At 37.0% G+C, this 17,910-nt stretch overlaps 1 protein-coding gene across 2 annotated transcripts in view; it reads right to left on the reverse strand.

Annotated features, from left to right (window-relative positions):
- Window positions 1–354: 354 nt before the first annotated feature.
- The window catches only part of CUNH8orf34 (chromosome unknown C8orf34 homolog), a 148,352-nt gene continuing 130,796 nt past the window's right edge, over window positions 355–17,910 (reverse strand). For both annotated transcript variants that reach the window (XM_088023135.1, XM_028112586.2), the window contains 2 exons: window positions 10,094–10,266; window positions 355–538 (listed from right to left, as the gene is read on the reverse strand). In XM_088023135.1, the coding sequence (XP_087879261.1) occupies window positions 355–538; window positions 10,094–10,266 (357 nt within the window). The remainder of the gene's footprint in view (window positions 539–10,093; window positions 10,267–17,910) is intronic.

Consider the following 17,910-nt stretch of genomic DNA (forward strand, 5'->3'; position numbering starts at 1 on the left):
GAGGGCTGAAATATGTATTTTGGATATATTTTATAGACAAAAGGTGATCAAGGCAATCATAATCAGAGAATAAAGCAGACAGACTTGAATTTTTATCACAATTGCACATGGAATAAAGCTTGAGCAAGGAGTCAGAAGGTAAAGTGCTGCATATACAAAGCACAAAATACAGTCTAATAAATACTTCACATGCTTAGGTGATTTCAACTTAGTTCTTACATGCAACTTCGTGAAAGGCTAATGTTTAAAGTATGTGTTAAACGATTTCTTTCCCCTAAGACAAAACTATTCAAAAACTTTAAAATCTCTTAATCACTATACATTTTTACAATGCCAGAGAAGAAGGAGAAATTATTAATTTTTAAAATTACCCAGCAATTCCATTGCATCATCTTCATTATCAATATCTTCTTCTGTTACAGATGGGGTAGGGCTGTGGAGAGACTCAAAAGAATCTTGAGAGAGCATTGCTGCCAGAAGTTTCTTATGTTGTTGTTGCTGTTGTTTTAATCCTTTAGTCTTGGGCTCCACCTTTAAGCTGAAGAAATATTTAAATGTTAGTTTTCAGCGATGACAACTCTATCAGTTAGCTGTGGTAAAGAAATCTACAACCAAATTTTCTTTCTTTTTTCAAAAAATATTTTATTTATTCATTTGAGACACAGAGATAGAGAGAGAGAGAGAGAGAGAGAGAGAGAGCATGAGCAGTGGGAGAGGCAGAGGGAGAGGGAGAAGCAGACTCCCCGCTGAGCCAGGAGCCCGTTTGTGGGACTTGATCCCAGGACCCTGGGATCACGACCTGAGCCGAAGGCAGACACTTACCCATCTGAGCCAACCAGGCGCCCCTACAACCAAATTTTTCATTCGATTATCTTGCTATGTAAAATTATAGGCATATTAGTAATATTTTCCCTAAGGATAATGGAAATATAGACTGTCTTCTTTCCTAGACATCCTTTGGTACCTCACTAACCATATCGCAAGGGGGTATAGGTGAGAAATATGGCAAACGGAAACTCCTGCCCCATTTAAGGGAGGAGGTGCTAATCAGCTCCTACCAATTGTCGCTATGTCATAATGAAAGCCCACCGTTAATGGATTTTTCTGATTTTTTTAAAAGATGAGGCAGCAAATCCAGATTATTATATGAAATTCCTTGACTTACAAACAAATCCATGTCAAGAAAAACAAATGTAATGGGACAACTATTTTAACATACTATGACAAGATTATTTTTTTAAAGATTTTATTTATTAATTTGACAGAAAGAGAGAGACAGAGCACAAGTGGGGTGGAGGGGCAGAGGGAGAGGGAGAAGCAGGCTCCCCACTTAGCAGGGAGCCCAACGTGGGGGTTGATCCCAGGACACCAAGATCATGACCTGAGCCGAAGGCAGACTCTTTTTTTTTTTTTTGTTATGTTAGTCACCATACAATAAATCATTAGTTTTTGATATAGCGATCCACACGATTCATTGTCAGATTCTTTACTGAATGAGCCACCCAGGCACCCCTGACAAGATTATTTTAAATGAAAATTTTAATTTTTTTAAAAAAAGATTTATTTGAGAGAGACAGCACGAGTGGGGAGAGAGGCAGAGAGAGAATCCTCAAGCACATTCCCTGCTGAGTACAGAGCGTGACCTGAGGCTTGATTCAGGACCCTAAGATCATGACCTGAGCTGAAATCAAGAGTTTGCCGCTTAACCAAGTGAGCCACCCACAGACCCCAAAATTTTAATTTCTATGATTAAAATAAATTTCCTCATTGTTCTATCATGCTGCCTATGTCTTGGGGTAGGATGAGGTAAAAGAAAGGATGGATCCAGAACTGGTAAATAAATGTTTCTCAGTTTCTTCCAGTCTAGAGAGTCTGTAAATTTGGAAGAGTTTCTTTGTGATAAAGCTGGGCTCCTTTGGGTAAATGCTATCTTTCATGGTTCTCTCTCCCCCAACTTCTCAAGACAGTGTCTGACTAGACAACTTACAAGTCCAAAGAGCAATCATATATAGTTTCAAAAACTGTCCCAAAGTTTTTCTCTTCTCTGTAATCCAATTTCTTTTCATGTTATTGCCCAAAGGAAGGAAATGCCAAATGTCACCCCATGAAAGAAAAAGACATGATATGTAGAAGAAGTCTTCCCCAAGCAGGATGGAAAGATAATCTTTTCTATATTCAGAAGGAGGGCCCATAAGGCAAATGGGTTAAATGAATTGTCCCCACTGCCACCAGGCCAAAATGCAGAGGTAGCTTAGTAAAAAACAAAAACATAGAACCAACCAGATAAATTTCAGGGCACAGACCAGAACATTTCAAACTGTCTTAATAGAAGTACCAGGTTTAACACTGTCTAAGAAGACAATGGAAAACAGCAAAATGACATTGTATGTCATCAGTGGGCAAAGATCAATGAACCCTACCTCATTGGTTCACCTCCAAGTTATGGTGAATATGTTAGAGAAGGCCAGGGGAAATAGGGATGGAGAAAAAGCTTTTATTTTTCCACATTAATGCTAGTTAATAAATGTAGAAGGAAAGACAGAATCAGAAAATCACCATTTTGCAACCACCAACATAGTAACTGTTTGGGTAAGAATCATCAGTGGATACTAATGCCCTTTGCTGAAAGATTGTTGGGGGAGGTGGACTGTCCAGAATCTCAAGGTGGGGGTGCCTGGGTGGCTCAGTCGTTAAGTGTCTGCCTTCAGCTCAGGTCATGATCCCGGGATCCTGGGATCGAGCCCCGCGTCGGGCTCCCTGCTCAGCGGGAAGCCTGCTTCTCCCTCTCCCACTCACCCTGCTTGTGTTCCCTCTCTTGCTGTCTCGCTCTCTGTCAAATAAATAAATAAAATCTTTAAAAAAAAAAATCTCAAGGTGTTTTCAACAGATCACTAACATTTTTAATTGTTTTTTTGGCTTTGAAATAATTACAGATTTACATGTAATTCTAAGAAATGATACAAAGAGATCCTGTGCACTCTTTACACTGTTTCCTTCAATAACATTATCTTATAAAACTAGAATACAATATTATAACCAGGATCCTGACAATGATACGATTTTCTAATCTTATTCAGATTTCCCATTTTAATTGTACTCATTTGTGTGTGTATGCCTGCATGTATTTAGTTCTAGGTAATTTTAGTACTTGTGTAGGTTTGTGTATCATATATCCACCACCAAAACCAAGATACAGACCATTTCAAACACCACAAGGCTCTTTTCTAGCCATTCTTGCTTTCTGCCATCTGCCTTCTTCCCTGTCTCTAATCCCTGGCAACTAACTACTAGTCTGTTCTCCATTCTTTTAATCTTGTCATTTCTAGAATATTATATACATGGGATCATATAATTTTAAGATTGGCTTTTTCAGGCATTCTAAATCCCTGGAGATTCATTCATGCTGTTGCATGTATCAATAGTCCGTTCCTTTTCTTTGCTCTGTAGTATCCCATGGCATGGATATACTTCAGTTTATCTAACCATTCAAACATTGAAGGACATCTAGGTTAAGTTTTTTGGCTATTATGATGGAGTTGCTATGAACATTTGTATACATTCTTTTGTGTGAACGTAAGTTTTCATTTATTTGAGACAAGTGTCCAAGAGTGCAACAGCTGGGTCATATGGTATTTGCATGGTTAGTTTTATATAAAACTCTCAGGCTATTTTCCAGAGCGACTATGACATTTACATTCCTGGAAGGGTCATCAGTTGAACATGAGGACTGAGGAGAAGTGCTGGAGGTTTGAGGAGACAAGAAAAGGCATGCAATCATCACTGAGGAGCATGGACATGTGAACAGACTAGGTGAACGCAGAGTATCTTTGGGCAGGACCAATGACTTTCTGGAGTTTGGTGGCCACGAATTCACAGTGACACCCGTCAGTGTGGCCATGTGTTCTTCTCCAGTCTATGCCAGTTCAGCCACAAAATAGGCAAAGAGTTAGATTTAAATAGGATAGTTTTACCACACAAGGAAAACAAAGGACAAGAGAGGTAAGGGAACTAGGATATATTCAATAAATAAATCACAATAATGAGCCAAAAATAAAAACTTGCTGAGTGGCAAGGGAAACTCAGTGGAACCAGTGTATTTGGGTCCCAGTTAAAGCTGGGTACCGGAGGGAATGAACTAGAAAGACAGGAGGTGTAGTCAGAGAGTGAAATATACAGAAATTGACATTAGAGTTTGCAGTTAATAATAATGAGACCTACATATAACAGAGGGAATAAGTGATTGAAGTAGGGTGGAATTCAGGATCAGTGGTGAAGTGCGGGCAAAGGAAGGAGAGGCTAGGTTTGGGGAAGAATCATCAATGTGGATATTAACTTCATCAAGATAGGAAGGGTGTTGGGGAGTGTCAGTTGAGCCGGATGCTTGCATATTTAGGAAAAAGAGAATGACCTGGGAATTGATGAATTATTGCTACAAGAAGTGGTAGAAGATTACCATGTGAAAAACATGGAATTCAGAACCAGAGACTTTTTTTAGGGGGAAAGGAGACAGCAAGGTCCACAAGCAGGAAAGGGGAGCAAGGATGATACCTTCCTCTCTTCCAGCTCCGTAACCTATAGACTGTAGAAGTGAAAATTACAACATTAGAAAATACCGCCCTGCCTCAGGGAAGCAGGACTCTTACTGCAGACAAGTGGTGAGTGGGATGGGGAGAGATGGGGTGCAGGGTCTTTCTAAGAGCACTTAGGGCTCTGGACCCCCTCTCATCCCAACCTCGAACCTAAACTTTGATGATAAGGGGATTCTTAGAACTCCTTTCTGAAGAAAGGTGGCATAGCAAAGCACTTAAGGGCACAGAATTTGCAGCAAGACAGACTGGCTCAGCTACTTAATCGTTGTACAATCTTGGGACTGATGCAACTGCTTCAGGACTTGGTTTCCTTATTCCTAAAATACAGATAATAATGTTTCATGAGGATGAAATGAAGTAAGAGATATAAAGCCCTGACAGCAGCCACTAAATGGCAGTTAATACCATTATGTGCTCAATGAACACAATGTGCAGCATCCTAGATATTTACATGTGTTTCCTTGAGCGGTATATCCCACATAGAAAGAAAGGGAATCAGAAAGGGGCCTTACAAAAAAGAAGAGCAGTTAATACTTCAATGTGGTGAATATACTCTAGAACTGCATTTTACTTTGGTTCAAAAAGATAAATTCTAAACCAGATCAGATTGAAAAGGATGGTTTAACAAGGCTACCCTCCCCGCCCCCGCCAGCTAACCTATCTAGGTGGAACATTCCTCCCACTCCTGATGGCCTACATTCTGACCATTGTTCCCCTCCTCCTGACCCCACACTTCCCTGGGTGCCTGACGCTGCTTTTTTTGTTTCATATTCTTGTTTCTGAACACAGGTTGGTAAGTATTAGTTTTATCTGACCCCAGGTGCTCTTTTTGGTAGAAAACTGGATTATTCCTCTCTTGACCCATCTCCTAAGCTTGTTTAGTTCACCACTGCAGCCTAGCAGGCAGAATCTGTGCCCTTCCTCTCGACTCTAGTCAGAAATCAAAGGACTCTCTTTGCAATAAGGCCCAGGTTGTTGAAGAGATCATAAAAAGTTTCACACTGAATTGTTGCATTTTGGTTTATGCATAAGAGCTCTTTTTTTTTTAACATGTCTAGATGTGGTGTTTTTATAATTAATTTAGCAGACATTTATTAAGTGCTTTTTATATACCAGGGATTGTGGGTACTGTACTAGAGAAATAAGACATATCTCCTTGTCATTCTCCTCATTTGAAAGTAAGTACTTTGAATCTGGGATGTTCTTTTTCATATGGGTCCCACCTAGTATCTAGCACATATTCACTTTTTCTTCCTGAACCCCATTTTTTAATACTCTAAATAAAATAAGAATTTAAGAAGATGTATATGAGTCTTACAACTTGACAGATATGAAAATCGAGGGAAATATATTGACAGTGAAACAGAAAAAGGAAAACTATGTAGATTGGGATGTCGAAGATAAGGAACAAATGGCAGATTATAAATGCATAACTCCCGGGCACCTGGGTGGCTCAGATGGTTAAGCATCTGCCTTTGGCTCAGATCATAATCCCAGGGTCCTGGGATTGAGCCCTGCGTCAGGCTCCCTCCTCGGCGGGAAGCCTGCTTCTCTCTCTCCCTCTATTGCTCCCCCTGCTTGTGCTCTCTCTCTCTGTCAAAATAAATAAAATCTTAAAAAAAATAAATTAAAAAAATGCATAACTCCTATTCAACAGCCAACAATGACCAAGATCATTTCATGAAGGTTGAAGCAAGTGTTTTCCTGAGTCTCATGAAAATACATGGTTTGGTCATGAAGATAATGCTAGGCTATGAGTCCTAGACAGTAAGTCCAAGATGTTGCCTGTCTCGTAAGAGACCACCTGTGAGTCTATGAGTCCATAGGTAACTAGCAATGTGTTTCATAAAATAATAACTTGAGTTAGGATATGTATTTCCTAAAGAAATAAATGAATAAATGAGAAAGAACAAATTTTGAACATATCAAAATGACCTCATCAACATTCCGAAATAAATGCATGACTTAGTTACATACTTTTGGATTGAAAAAAGAAATGTGTGAATCATAAGGTACATTCTTTAATATATATTTTAGATATTTTTAAGGCCTCTGTTCTTTGATTCCTTTGACAGATTAATTTTTGATTAATCAATATTCTTTCTCCTTAAAATTTACATTTAGAATATCCCTAAATTACTAAACTTAATTCAGTTTCTGGCATATGTATTACATATTTTCTATCATGTCCAAAATAGCCAAAATCTGACAATATTAAGGTTCTTTTTTCTTGGACTTCTTATGTAAAATAGTGCCCTTTATTAATTTTCTTCCTTCTTATTCTGGTTCATTTTCCATCTTGCCACTTATCACTACTTGAATTTATGGTATATATTTGTATATTTGCTTGTTTATTATTTGTCTTTTGCTGCCAATTGAGGAAGCTCTAAAAGAAGGGGAACTTTTCCAGGCTTTGTTAACAGATACATCAGAAGAAATTAGGAGCTTTAACGAAAAGAAACATTTCTTAATGGAAAGTGAAGTTAGCTTTTATTTTAATATTTAATACATATTTCTAAATTATAAGATTTTCTATTCATTTTATGGCATACTTACCATCTAATAACAATGCTCACTTAACAAAGCCAATTCACCAGATCTATAATATTTATTGATATTATTCTTACTTTCATGAAGTGGTTAAGCTTAGAGGAGCTTCATCAGGTTTTCAAGGCTTGATAAGCCTATTTATAAATTCACATTACAATTTAGCTAGTAATTTTAAGAAATCCATTACCCAGCTATTGCAAAGTTTAATTAAGATGGCTTAAAATAGAAAAAAAAGATAGCTTAAAACAGAATTATATAGATCTATTACACTCAATTTTTATTTACATTTACATTATCAACGTGTGATTATTTTTAATATTTCTAAATGTGCAATAAACACAGGATTTCCCACTAAATGGCTAGAGAAGCCATAGCAGTTCATGCCAATTGGTGGTATGAGAAAGCCTTCAATTATTCCCCAATGTATTCACCTCTCTCTTTTATAAATTCCTGTTTTCTTGCTTAGATGCTTTAATTTCTTTCTTAAACTTAATAGAACCTTTTGAAAAATCTAAGAAAGATGTGTCAGGAAAATGCCCATGTCCACAGAGCCTTGTCCACATAATTTAATTTCAGGAGATTCAGAGATCTCTTGGGTCCATCCAGAGACCATGGACGGGTCAGGGACCCCATGTCAGTCACTCTTGTCTCTAATCCCTGGCAACTACTAGTTTATGGAGAAACTATAAACTAATTTCTCCATAAACTAGTAGTTTACTAAACTACTAAACTACTATTAGTTTCTCCATATTGCCCTCATAACTGGTTTCATTTTAACCAGCACTTAACCCTTCAGGTGACAGCTCTGTGTACTAAAGTTGCTGACCCTCTTCATACAATGTCCCATATGCAGGACCTAAGGAGAAAAGTTGGCTATGTACTAAAGATGGAGTGTTGTAATAACAGCCATTCAAATTAGACTTGAGCAATTAACAGGAAAAACTGTGATAGGAAGGGGCAAAAAGTTAGGATAGACTATAAACAACCCTTCTTATAAATAAGCTTTATTTAGCAGATGTCTACTCACAGCCTTCTATGTGCCTCCTTCACTCACACAACAGATGTCTATTGGTAATGACAATGCACCAGGCCCAGTAGGGGAGAGAAAAATGGAAGAAGTCATCCTTGAAAATTAAATCTTCTCCTTCCAAAGCCTAGAATACCACTTAGCCTGTTAATGTTTAAGACCGTTATACTACAAGTTCATTACTCTTTAAAGGCAAAAGCTAATGCTCTAGTTATAGCCTCTAGAGTCATTAAAAAATTTCTCCCAATCCATTTTTATTCATCCAATTCAAATCTAATGCTATGTGAGTTCCTGATATAAATTCGGAATCCTGTTTGGTATTAGAAGATGTGAGAGATACCGTTTCTAACCCATAGTTTATTGCTACTCTTTAAACTAAGTTCAGATATGCATGCATTCTTTCTGCTCTGATGGGGCATTGGGGTGGGATTTCACCTGTCTTCATTTCATACAGAATACCTCAATTCATGATTTAAAGATAGAGAACAGTAACACTAAGAAAAACTTTTCATAACAAATACTTGAGAGAGGTCTTCATGGGTTGAGTTTTCTTGGACAGGGATTTGACTTGGATTGAAGGAAAGAATCCCCTTTATTGGGTATTCAAGAGGGAATCAGAGCTCACTGAAGCTAGGAAGAAAATAGAAGCACTAACATTTGCAATAAATAGCTCCGATTATTATTATGACTAAATGAAAGCAAAATGAAAGTTGACATTTCTCTACTTTACATTAAAGATCTGGCAATGACTAAAGATGAAGGTCTAGTGGGTTTCATAAGTCTGGTATTAAAAATAAAATTACCTTCATTGACAGGTGAAATTGATCTGGCATTTCACAAAAGAAGGTAAATGGATTTTTTAAAATGGCTTTCTTCTCCTTACATGGGACCACACTTCAACTATTTAAATAATTTAAAAGTTATTTCTCATGGAAACAGAATCAATTTTCTATATGCCTAAAGCACATTAATGAGTATTCTGAATTTCCTTCCTTCTAGCCAAGTGATAAGTCAAAGTAAAAACCCCCCAAAAGCTATTACATTGTAGAAAATACAATTTTCTCCTTGAGAAAGAACAGTTATTGGTTGCTGCCAAATTTAATGTAGGAAATACAAAGTTACTGTGGCTATGCTATGCATAGGAAAATCTCTTCTGTGGTGGTCATCTAGCAGCACCCAAAGAAAGTTGTGGCTCTCTTACATTCAATTCATGAGCATTTAAATCCATTTTCTCAGGCTCATGTAAGCCGTGCCTCCATAATGCTTTTTCACTCCAACTTCCTTGTGGAAGTTTTCATTTTGAGGTTTTACTCACTGCGGTTGGTGTTGCAAAACAAGAAAAAGGTTGTTCTGAATATACTTTTTTCTAATAAATATGAAACTTTCAAATTCAAAAATCATAAATGCTTCCAAAATTAAACAAAGAAAATGAATTATGTTCAATCATAGTTACCAACTCTAAATTTAAATGGTTCTAAACGGAAGTTTTTCTCTCTTATTCTACATTAACTCTGCTTCATGTGGTCTATTATAAATAGTTTTCTTCTTGTTGATCAACTACATCTCTCTGGTAAATGAGAAGCTCCTTCATCTCCAGTTCTTAATAGTCAGCCATTCCCTGCCCAGCATTATAGTGGGTCTTGACTGACAACCTATGTCTTTGAAATTATTTCTCTATTTGGTTTTAGTAGCAAAGAGATGGCGATTTTCTTAGATATAAAGAAAAAATTAAAACCAAAATCTAAAAGCAATCTAGTAAAACTTTAATTTTAAAAGAGAAATTAATTTGTATCTCATGTGCAACCCAGCATAATCTTCTATATAAAATTGCTAAGTTATTTCATCAAAATCACACCCTTGGATTTATTTCCCTGTTAGCTTTTAACGATCAACAATATTCAGAATCTTAGAAGACATCTCATCTCACCTTCCTGCAGGGCTAGAGCTATTATCTTCATTTTCCCATTGTTCATTTTTACTTCTTGGAACTGGGGGCTGTAGCATTTCAGCGGCTAGTGGGTCAGCATCATTCTCTTCTCGACCAATCCATTCTCCAATCACACGGGGTCTCAGAAGAGAAGAATTAAACGCCACTGTTTCCTAAAGAGAAAAGAATGTACTGACTCAGACGCCTTATTCTTTTTTTTTTTTTAAAGATTTTATTTATTTGACAGAGAGAGCACAAGCAGAGGGAGAGGGAGAAGCAGGCTCCCGACTGAGCAGGGAACCCGATGAGGGACTTGATCCCAGGACCCTGAGATCATGACCTGAGCCGAAGGCAGCCGCTTAACCGACTGAACCACCCAGGCATCCCTCAGATGACTTATTCTTATTAATGGGACAACAGGGAAATAATTTCGTCTAGAGTTTTGATTGCCTCTGCAAATCAAAATGTTCCTTTTTTCTTTCTGTTGACTTAAAATTTCAGGTCTCTCCATTTCTATTAGGTGACTTACTCTATGTAATTTGTGCTGACTCCTGAAGGTCACTGTGACAAAGGATCCAGGAGTGAAACCTTTGATTTGCATTTGGAAGGCTGCATATGTGTTCTTAGGAAGGAGGAGTGGAGACTAGCATTTGTGACAGAAGGAAAAGCGTGTGGCAAGGCTCCCACAGTGAAAGAGCTTAGCGTTGCTGGGAAATGGTAAATAATTTCTTAGGAGGAAACTGGTGTGAGGTCAGGGAATAAAGTCAATAGTGGTGGAAGGATGGATTGCCTCCAATTGTGGGACAGTCTGGACTTGTAGGGATCCAGTAGAGGTTGGAAGCAGGGCAATATCAATGACAGGTATGGTGTGCTAATTCAAAAAATGCTAAAGTGATTCAACAGTCTTGCATAAATCACAGTGCTCAGCAATATATGTTAAGAAAAAAAAAAGAAGAAGATACCAGGAGGGGAAGAATGAAGGGGGGGAAACTGGAGGGGGAGATGAACCATGAGAGATGATGGACTCTGAAAAACAAACTGAGTGTTCTAGTGGGTGGTGGGGGAATGCGTTAGTCTGGTGATGGGTATTAAAGAGGGCACGTTCTGCATGGAGCACTGGGTGTTATGCACAAACAATGAATCATGGAACACTACATCAAAAACTAATGATGTAATGTATGGGGATTAACATAACAATAAAAAATTTAAAGAAAAAAGTGCTAAAGTGACCTCTTTTCATAGATTTTCAGAGGATGTGGGTCTTAAAATGATACTTAACCTATTTAAATCATTTAATAATTTGAAGGGTACTAGAATACTGAATGTGTGTAATTGCTGGAGGTATCTCAGTAAGTGGGGAAAAAGGTTAAAAGCAATGCCTACTCTATGATCTTAGGTTTGTTTTAAAAATTCATATGGGTGTATATCAAGATTTTGTGCTGGTCTCAGCCTCTCAATAACCAATGTTGTGGTTATGATTACAAGATGGCCTTCAGCAATAGCCATCAGGAGACTTTGAAAAATTAAAAGTTTATTGCTCCTAAGACCTGCAAATTATACAGCACACCTGGGGGCCACACACTGAGGTCACAGGTAGAGAGAGAGAAAGAAAGAGAGCTAGCAATCAAAATGCTGCGGTTCTGCTTTTATTGGGGTTGAGGATGGAAGCCTAAGGTTTTGTGGGCTCACTCTTTATTGGTCAATTTAAAAAATAAGAATAAGAATTAAAAGCATGGGGAGAGAAAAAACAAGTGGCCCAAATGGTCAATAATTGAAATCAACCAAGATCTCTAAAACAAAAGAGCTTCAGTCAGGGGAGGTGGCCTGGACCTTTATCTAGTCTACTATGGCTAACAATGTCAGCCATAGTAGATTTTTTGATCAGAAATCAAAAATTTCTGATATTTCTGTCAGAAATAGCCATCTTTGAAGTAGACACTTTGACAATCAAGTTTAAGTGGGGCACTTGCATTACAAAAAGAAAAAAAAAACAATTGTTAGGGCTTATACTACAATCCATCATTCATACAGTAATTACTCACTTATTAATTTTCTTATATTTATTAAGACCCACTGTGTGCCAGACACTGCTTTATTTGTTGGGAAAAACAATTGTAAGACCAAAATTTGGTGGTTTTATACGAACAGAGGGACTACAGGTAATTTTAGTTTCTTCTTTTTGTGTTTCTATGTCTTTGCAATATTATGATAAATATATATTTGTCTTATAATGAGAAAAAGTGGTTTTAATTTTTAAAATTTTATAATGTTATGTTAGTCACCATACAATACATCATTAGTTTTTGATGTGATGATTCACAATCCATTGTTTTCGTATAACACGCAGTGCTCCATGCAGTACGTGCCCTCCTTAATACCCATCACCGCGCTAACCAACCCCCCGCACCCAAAGCCCTGTTTGTTTCTCAGTGTCCATAGTCTCTCACGGTTCATCTCTCCCTCTGATTTCCCCTGAGAAAAAATGCATTTTAAAAATAACCTGATCTGAGAAACACAGGCTTGACTTAAATTATGTTTCCCTATAGTTTTTAGTATTACAAGAGTTCTGAATAATTCCTTAAAAATTCAGACCTGGTCTTCTGAGTCTTTACAATTCTCCAAAATATTATACAAATACAATACAATGCAAATATGGTATAACAATATGTACAATGTAATATTAATTAGTATACAAATATAACACCAAAGGAAACATGAAATATGATGACATATTTGATGAATATTTATCCAAGTCATATCAAGGGATAGAAAGTAGTTGGATATCTTAATACTGATTTCCTAGCCCACATGAAAATGTACCAGATAAGTTTTAGTAATAGGTATTTTTATAACACAGCAAATAATCTGAATTCTTTCTGTATTTATGTTCCCATCGTCAGGAAATCAAAGCACTATAATGGCTTTCAGCTGTGAAATCATGCAATCAAATTATTGTTTTGAAATTACTAGAAAGGCACATTCACCTATCACAATTTAATATCATTTGAAGTATAACAAAATTAACATCAATATTGTTAAATCTTAAACCTGTATTTGCTTTTAAAAGCAAACTGAAGTCATGTTTTAGAATTTTAAAAAATTATAAACATATTTACAGCCTCAGAATCAATTCTTGCCTGTGTCTGAAGTGCTACTTATTTTGTGAATTTCACTTTCTCCAAATGTAAAACAGTGATGATGGGAACTATAAAACCTACTGTATCAACTGAGTTCATAGGTAAGCACAGTTAAACCACAGAATTATGTACATTTCCTAGATACAATTATTTAAGGATGTGGACTATATTAAAACCACTTCTACATGTGTGATATAACTGGGGGAAAAATGGTAAACAGAACTGCAAGAATGGCCAAGTTGGGTGAAAATAAATCCTTGGTTGTCAATATGGGCAGAGTAACAGAACAGAGACTTGATGTGACAAATTTTCAACCTCTGAAGTTTTATTTTATAGATAGAGTATTAAAAAGGTTGGATAATTGGGGCGCCTGGGTGGCTCAGCAGTTGAGCGTCTGCCTTCGGCTCGGGTCATGGTCCCAGGGTCCTGGGATCGAGCCCTGCATCGGGCTCCCCACTCGGCAGGAGGCTTGCTTCTGCCTCTCCCTCTCCCCCTGCTTATGTGCCCTCTCTCTCTCTGTCTGTCTCTGTCAAATAAATAATCTAAAAAATTTTAAAAAAATAAAAAGGTTGGATAATTAAGTTCAATATTATTAATCACATTTATGTAATAAAGCAGAATTGGGCTTAGAGATTTGTCCTATTTTAAGCTCAACAGGTAAGAATGGGGACAAAGAGACTGACCACTGTAACAACAGAAAGGAGTGGGTTTGGACACTGTAAATGAAAAATGTGAAACAGAATTTAAGAGTTGAATATGATCAAAAGTTGAGAGCTGAAGAGAATCAGAAATAACTCCCTGGTTGCTTACTGGGAAATTAAATAAAATGATAGATGCCATTGCTGTTGGAAAAGTAGAGCACTGAGAGGCTAATTCGTTTGATATGCAGCCTGTTTAACACTGGATGGCAGCAGAAATTTCAGTGAGAAATAGCTGATGAACAAAACAATACAAAGAGCTGCAAAGAGGGTCAGAGGAGTTAGGAAGTGAGTATTTTACAGGTCAAAAAATGGGACTCTTAACTTTTTGTATTTTTCAGAATGATTAAACCTCTTTTGATACCTATGCTTTTTTGAAAATGTTATAGCTATAGAAATTATTGAATGTAATCTATTTACTTGTAATAGATTAAAATAGCAAATATTTCCTTGGATATATTGCTTATATTTGATTAAGTTAACATAAATTTTTATGAAAGGATTTCAATGAAGAAAAGCAGTTCTTAACACTATATACAACGTACCCCAAATGTCATTACAGAGCAAAAGAAATTTTAAAATGCGTATCAAAAGCAGTAACTTTTTTTTTTTTAAGATTTATTTATTTGACAGAGAGAGACACAGCGAGAGAGGGAACACAAGCAGGGGGAGTGGGAGAGGGAGAAGCAGGGAGCCCAATGCGGGGCTCGATCCCAGGACCCTGAGATCATGACCTGAGTTGAAGACAGACGCTTAATGACTGACGCACCCCAAAAGCAGTAACTTCTTGAAAATATTTTAAGTACATGGTAAACAAATAATTTAAGGTGTCAATCTAAACGATGTAAATCCTAATTACTCTTTAAAAATGTATAAATACATATTCCTTTGCCATCCTAAGGATAGAGTCTCTAGAGGTTGAGATTCTTAAACAAGTATGTTGAAATTTAATAAAAGCATTTCTGGTCAAAAATTCAACCAAAGATTACAGATTTGCTTAGTATTTTCCATCAGCAGAAAGCTAACCTATCCAAGAAGCAATTACAGAAAACCAGGCCTACTTTCTCCAAGTAGCTTACTCTCACTGGCTAACTCACAATGGGTTCAACTGCTCTGACCACTTTATCACATTTGATCACACTCTGTGTTTTTTTTTTCTTTTTTCTTTTATTTTTTAATTCCACTATGATTAACATACAGTGTTATATTAGTTCCAGGGTATAATATAGTGATTCAACAATTCTACACATTACTCAGTGCTCATCATGGTAAGTGTACTCTTAACCCCCTTCAACTATTTTGCCCATCCCCCCATCCCTCTGGTGGCTACCAATTTGTTCTCTATATTTAAGAGTCTTTTTTTTTCTTTTTTTATTTGGTTTGTTTCTTAAATTCTACATATGAGCGAAAACATGGTATTTGTCTTTCTCTGATTGACTTATTTCACTTAGCATTAATCCCCTAGATCCACCCATGTTTTTGCAAATGGCAAGATTTCATTTTTTTATGGCTAAGTAATATTACATTGTATATATGTATATATACACTACATCTTATCTATCCATTCATCTACTGATGGACACTTGGGTTGCTTCCATATTTTTGCTATTGTAAATAATGCTACAATATCTTTTTGAATAGTGTTTTCGTATTCTTTGGGTAAATGCCCAGTAGTGGAATTGCTGGGTCATATGGTAGTTCTATTTTGAATCTTTTGAAGAACTTTCATACTGTTTTCCACAGTGGCTGCACCAGTTTGCATTCTCACCAACAGTACACGAGCGTTCCTTTTTCTCCACATCCTCACCACTTCTTTCTTGTATTTTTATTTTTAGCCATTCTGACAGGCATGAGATGATATCTTATTGTAATTTTGACTTGTATCTCCCTGATATGAGTGATGTTGAGCATCTTTTCATGTGTCTGTTGGCCATCTGATGTCTTCTTTAGAGAAATGTCTGTTCACATCTTTGGCCCATTTTTAATTGGATTATTTGTTTTTTGGTGTTGAGTTGTATAAGTCTTTATATATTTTATATACTAATCCCTTAGCAGCTATGTCATTTGCAAAAATCTTCTCCTATTCAGTAGGCTCTCTTCTAGTTTTGAAGACTGTGTCCTTTGCTGTGCAGAAGCTTTTTATTTTGATGTAGTCCTGGTAGTTTATTTTTGCTTTTGTTTCCCTTCCCTCATGAAACATATCTAGAAAAATGTTGCTACAGATGATGTCAGAGACATTACTGCCTATGCTGTGTTCTAGGATTTCTATGATTTCAGGTCTCACATTTAGGTCCTTAATCCATTTTGAGTTTATTTTTGTGTGGTGTAAGAAAAGTGGTCCAGTTTCATTCTGTTGCAAGTTGCTGTCCAGTTTTCCCAACACCATTTTTTTTAAAAGATTTTATTTATTTATTTGACAGAGAGAGAGAGAGCAGAAGCAGGGGGAGCAGCAGAGGGAGAGGGAGAAGTAGACTCCCCACTGAGCAGGGAGCCTGACTCGGGGCTCGATCCCAGGACCCTGGGATTATGACCTGAGCCAAAGGCAGATGCTTAACCGACTGAGCCACCTAGGTGCCCCCCAACACCATTTCTTGAAAGGATTTTTTCCCATTTAATATTCTTGTCTCCTCTGTCAAAGATTCATTGACCATATAATCGTAGGTTTATTTCTGGGCTCTCTATTCTGTTCTACTGATCTATGTGCCTATTTTGTGCCATTACTATACTGCTGTAATTATTACAGCATTGTAGTGTATCTTGAAATTGGAGATTGTGATACCTCCAGCTTTGTTAATCTTTTTCAAGACTGCTTTGGTTATTTGGGTTCTTTTGTGGTCCCATGAAAATTTTAGGATTATTTGTTATAGTTCTATGAAAAATGCTATTTGTATTTTGATAGGGATTGCATTAAGTCTATAGATTACTTTGGGTAATATGAACATTTTAACAATACTTGTTCTTGCAATCCATGAGCATGGACTATCTTTCCATTTGTTTGTGTCATTTTCAATTACTTTCATCAGTGTTTTATAGTTTACAGAGTACAGTTCTTTCACCTCCTTGGTTAAGTTTATGCCTAGGTCTGGAATGACTCCCACCAGCCCCTTTGCTCTGCAGGTCTCCTAAATGTCTCTGCCCCTCCACCACATGTTCTGAGATTAGCAAATAAATCTCAGGTACTTTCCAAACTGCTGCTTCTATACTGTATCTCAATAGGGCTGCTTGTCTGTTTTAGGGTGGGACTCAGTTTCCTATTACTCTCTGTCTCTCCCAGAGCCAAGCCCGCTGATTTTTTTAAGTTCCAGGTGTTTAGTCCCACTGACTCTAAGAACATTCAAAGTTAAGCCCCTCTGGTTTCCAAAGCCAAATGTTGTGGCTCCCAGTGCAGGTCCCTCATGCCTGGGGTGCCTAGTATGGGCTCTGCTCCTTCCACCTCCCTATGCCTATGTTGTCTCTCCCCATCATGGACAGTCTTAGGGGTTAACTTGTTTCCTGACCATGTCTCCACCCTTCCCACCACTTTCAATGTGGCCTCTTCTCTAAGTCCAACTGTGAAGAGTCTATTCTTTCAGTTCTTGGGTTGTTTTCTGCATTATTTACAGTGATGTGGGTTATCTAGGTATATCTGTGGGATGAGTTGTGCCTGGGATCCTCTTACTCTGCCATCTTCCCCAGAAGTCTGTTTTCTCTTCTTAATAAATCAAGATGTTTATCGAAGCCTGAGATCACATCTTAAATGCCTTTGTTTCCTCCATATTAACTAGCATAATTATGACTTCATAAAATAAGCATAAAACTTGTGTAAATGAACTAAAAATAATTCATATAATGAAAACCAATGCAAATGTGGTTATGTTTAACTAAAAATTATATAAATGATTCATGTACAACACTGATTACATTTTTAAGCAACATAAGAAAGTCTACAAGATGTGATCTATTTAAAATCATTAAATATTTCTTACAAACTCTTAAGCTTTTG

This window comes from Eumetopias jubatus, unplaced genomic scaffold (genome assembly GCF_037043125.1).
Source record: "Eumetopias jubatus isolate StellerSeaLion01/CBP00866 unplaced genomic scaffold, mEumJub1_p1.0 scaffold_4, whole genome shotgun sequence".
Taxonomy (NCBI): Eukaryota; Metazoa; Chordata; class Mammalia; order Carnivora; family Otariidae; genus Eumetopias; species Eumetopias jubatus.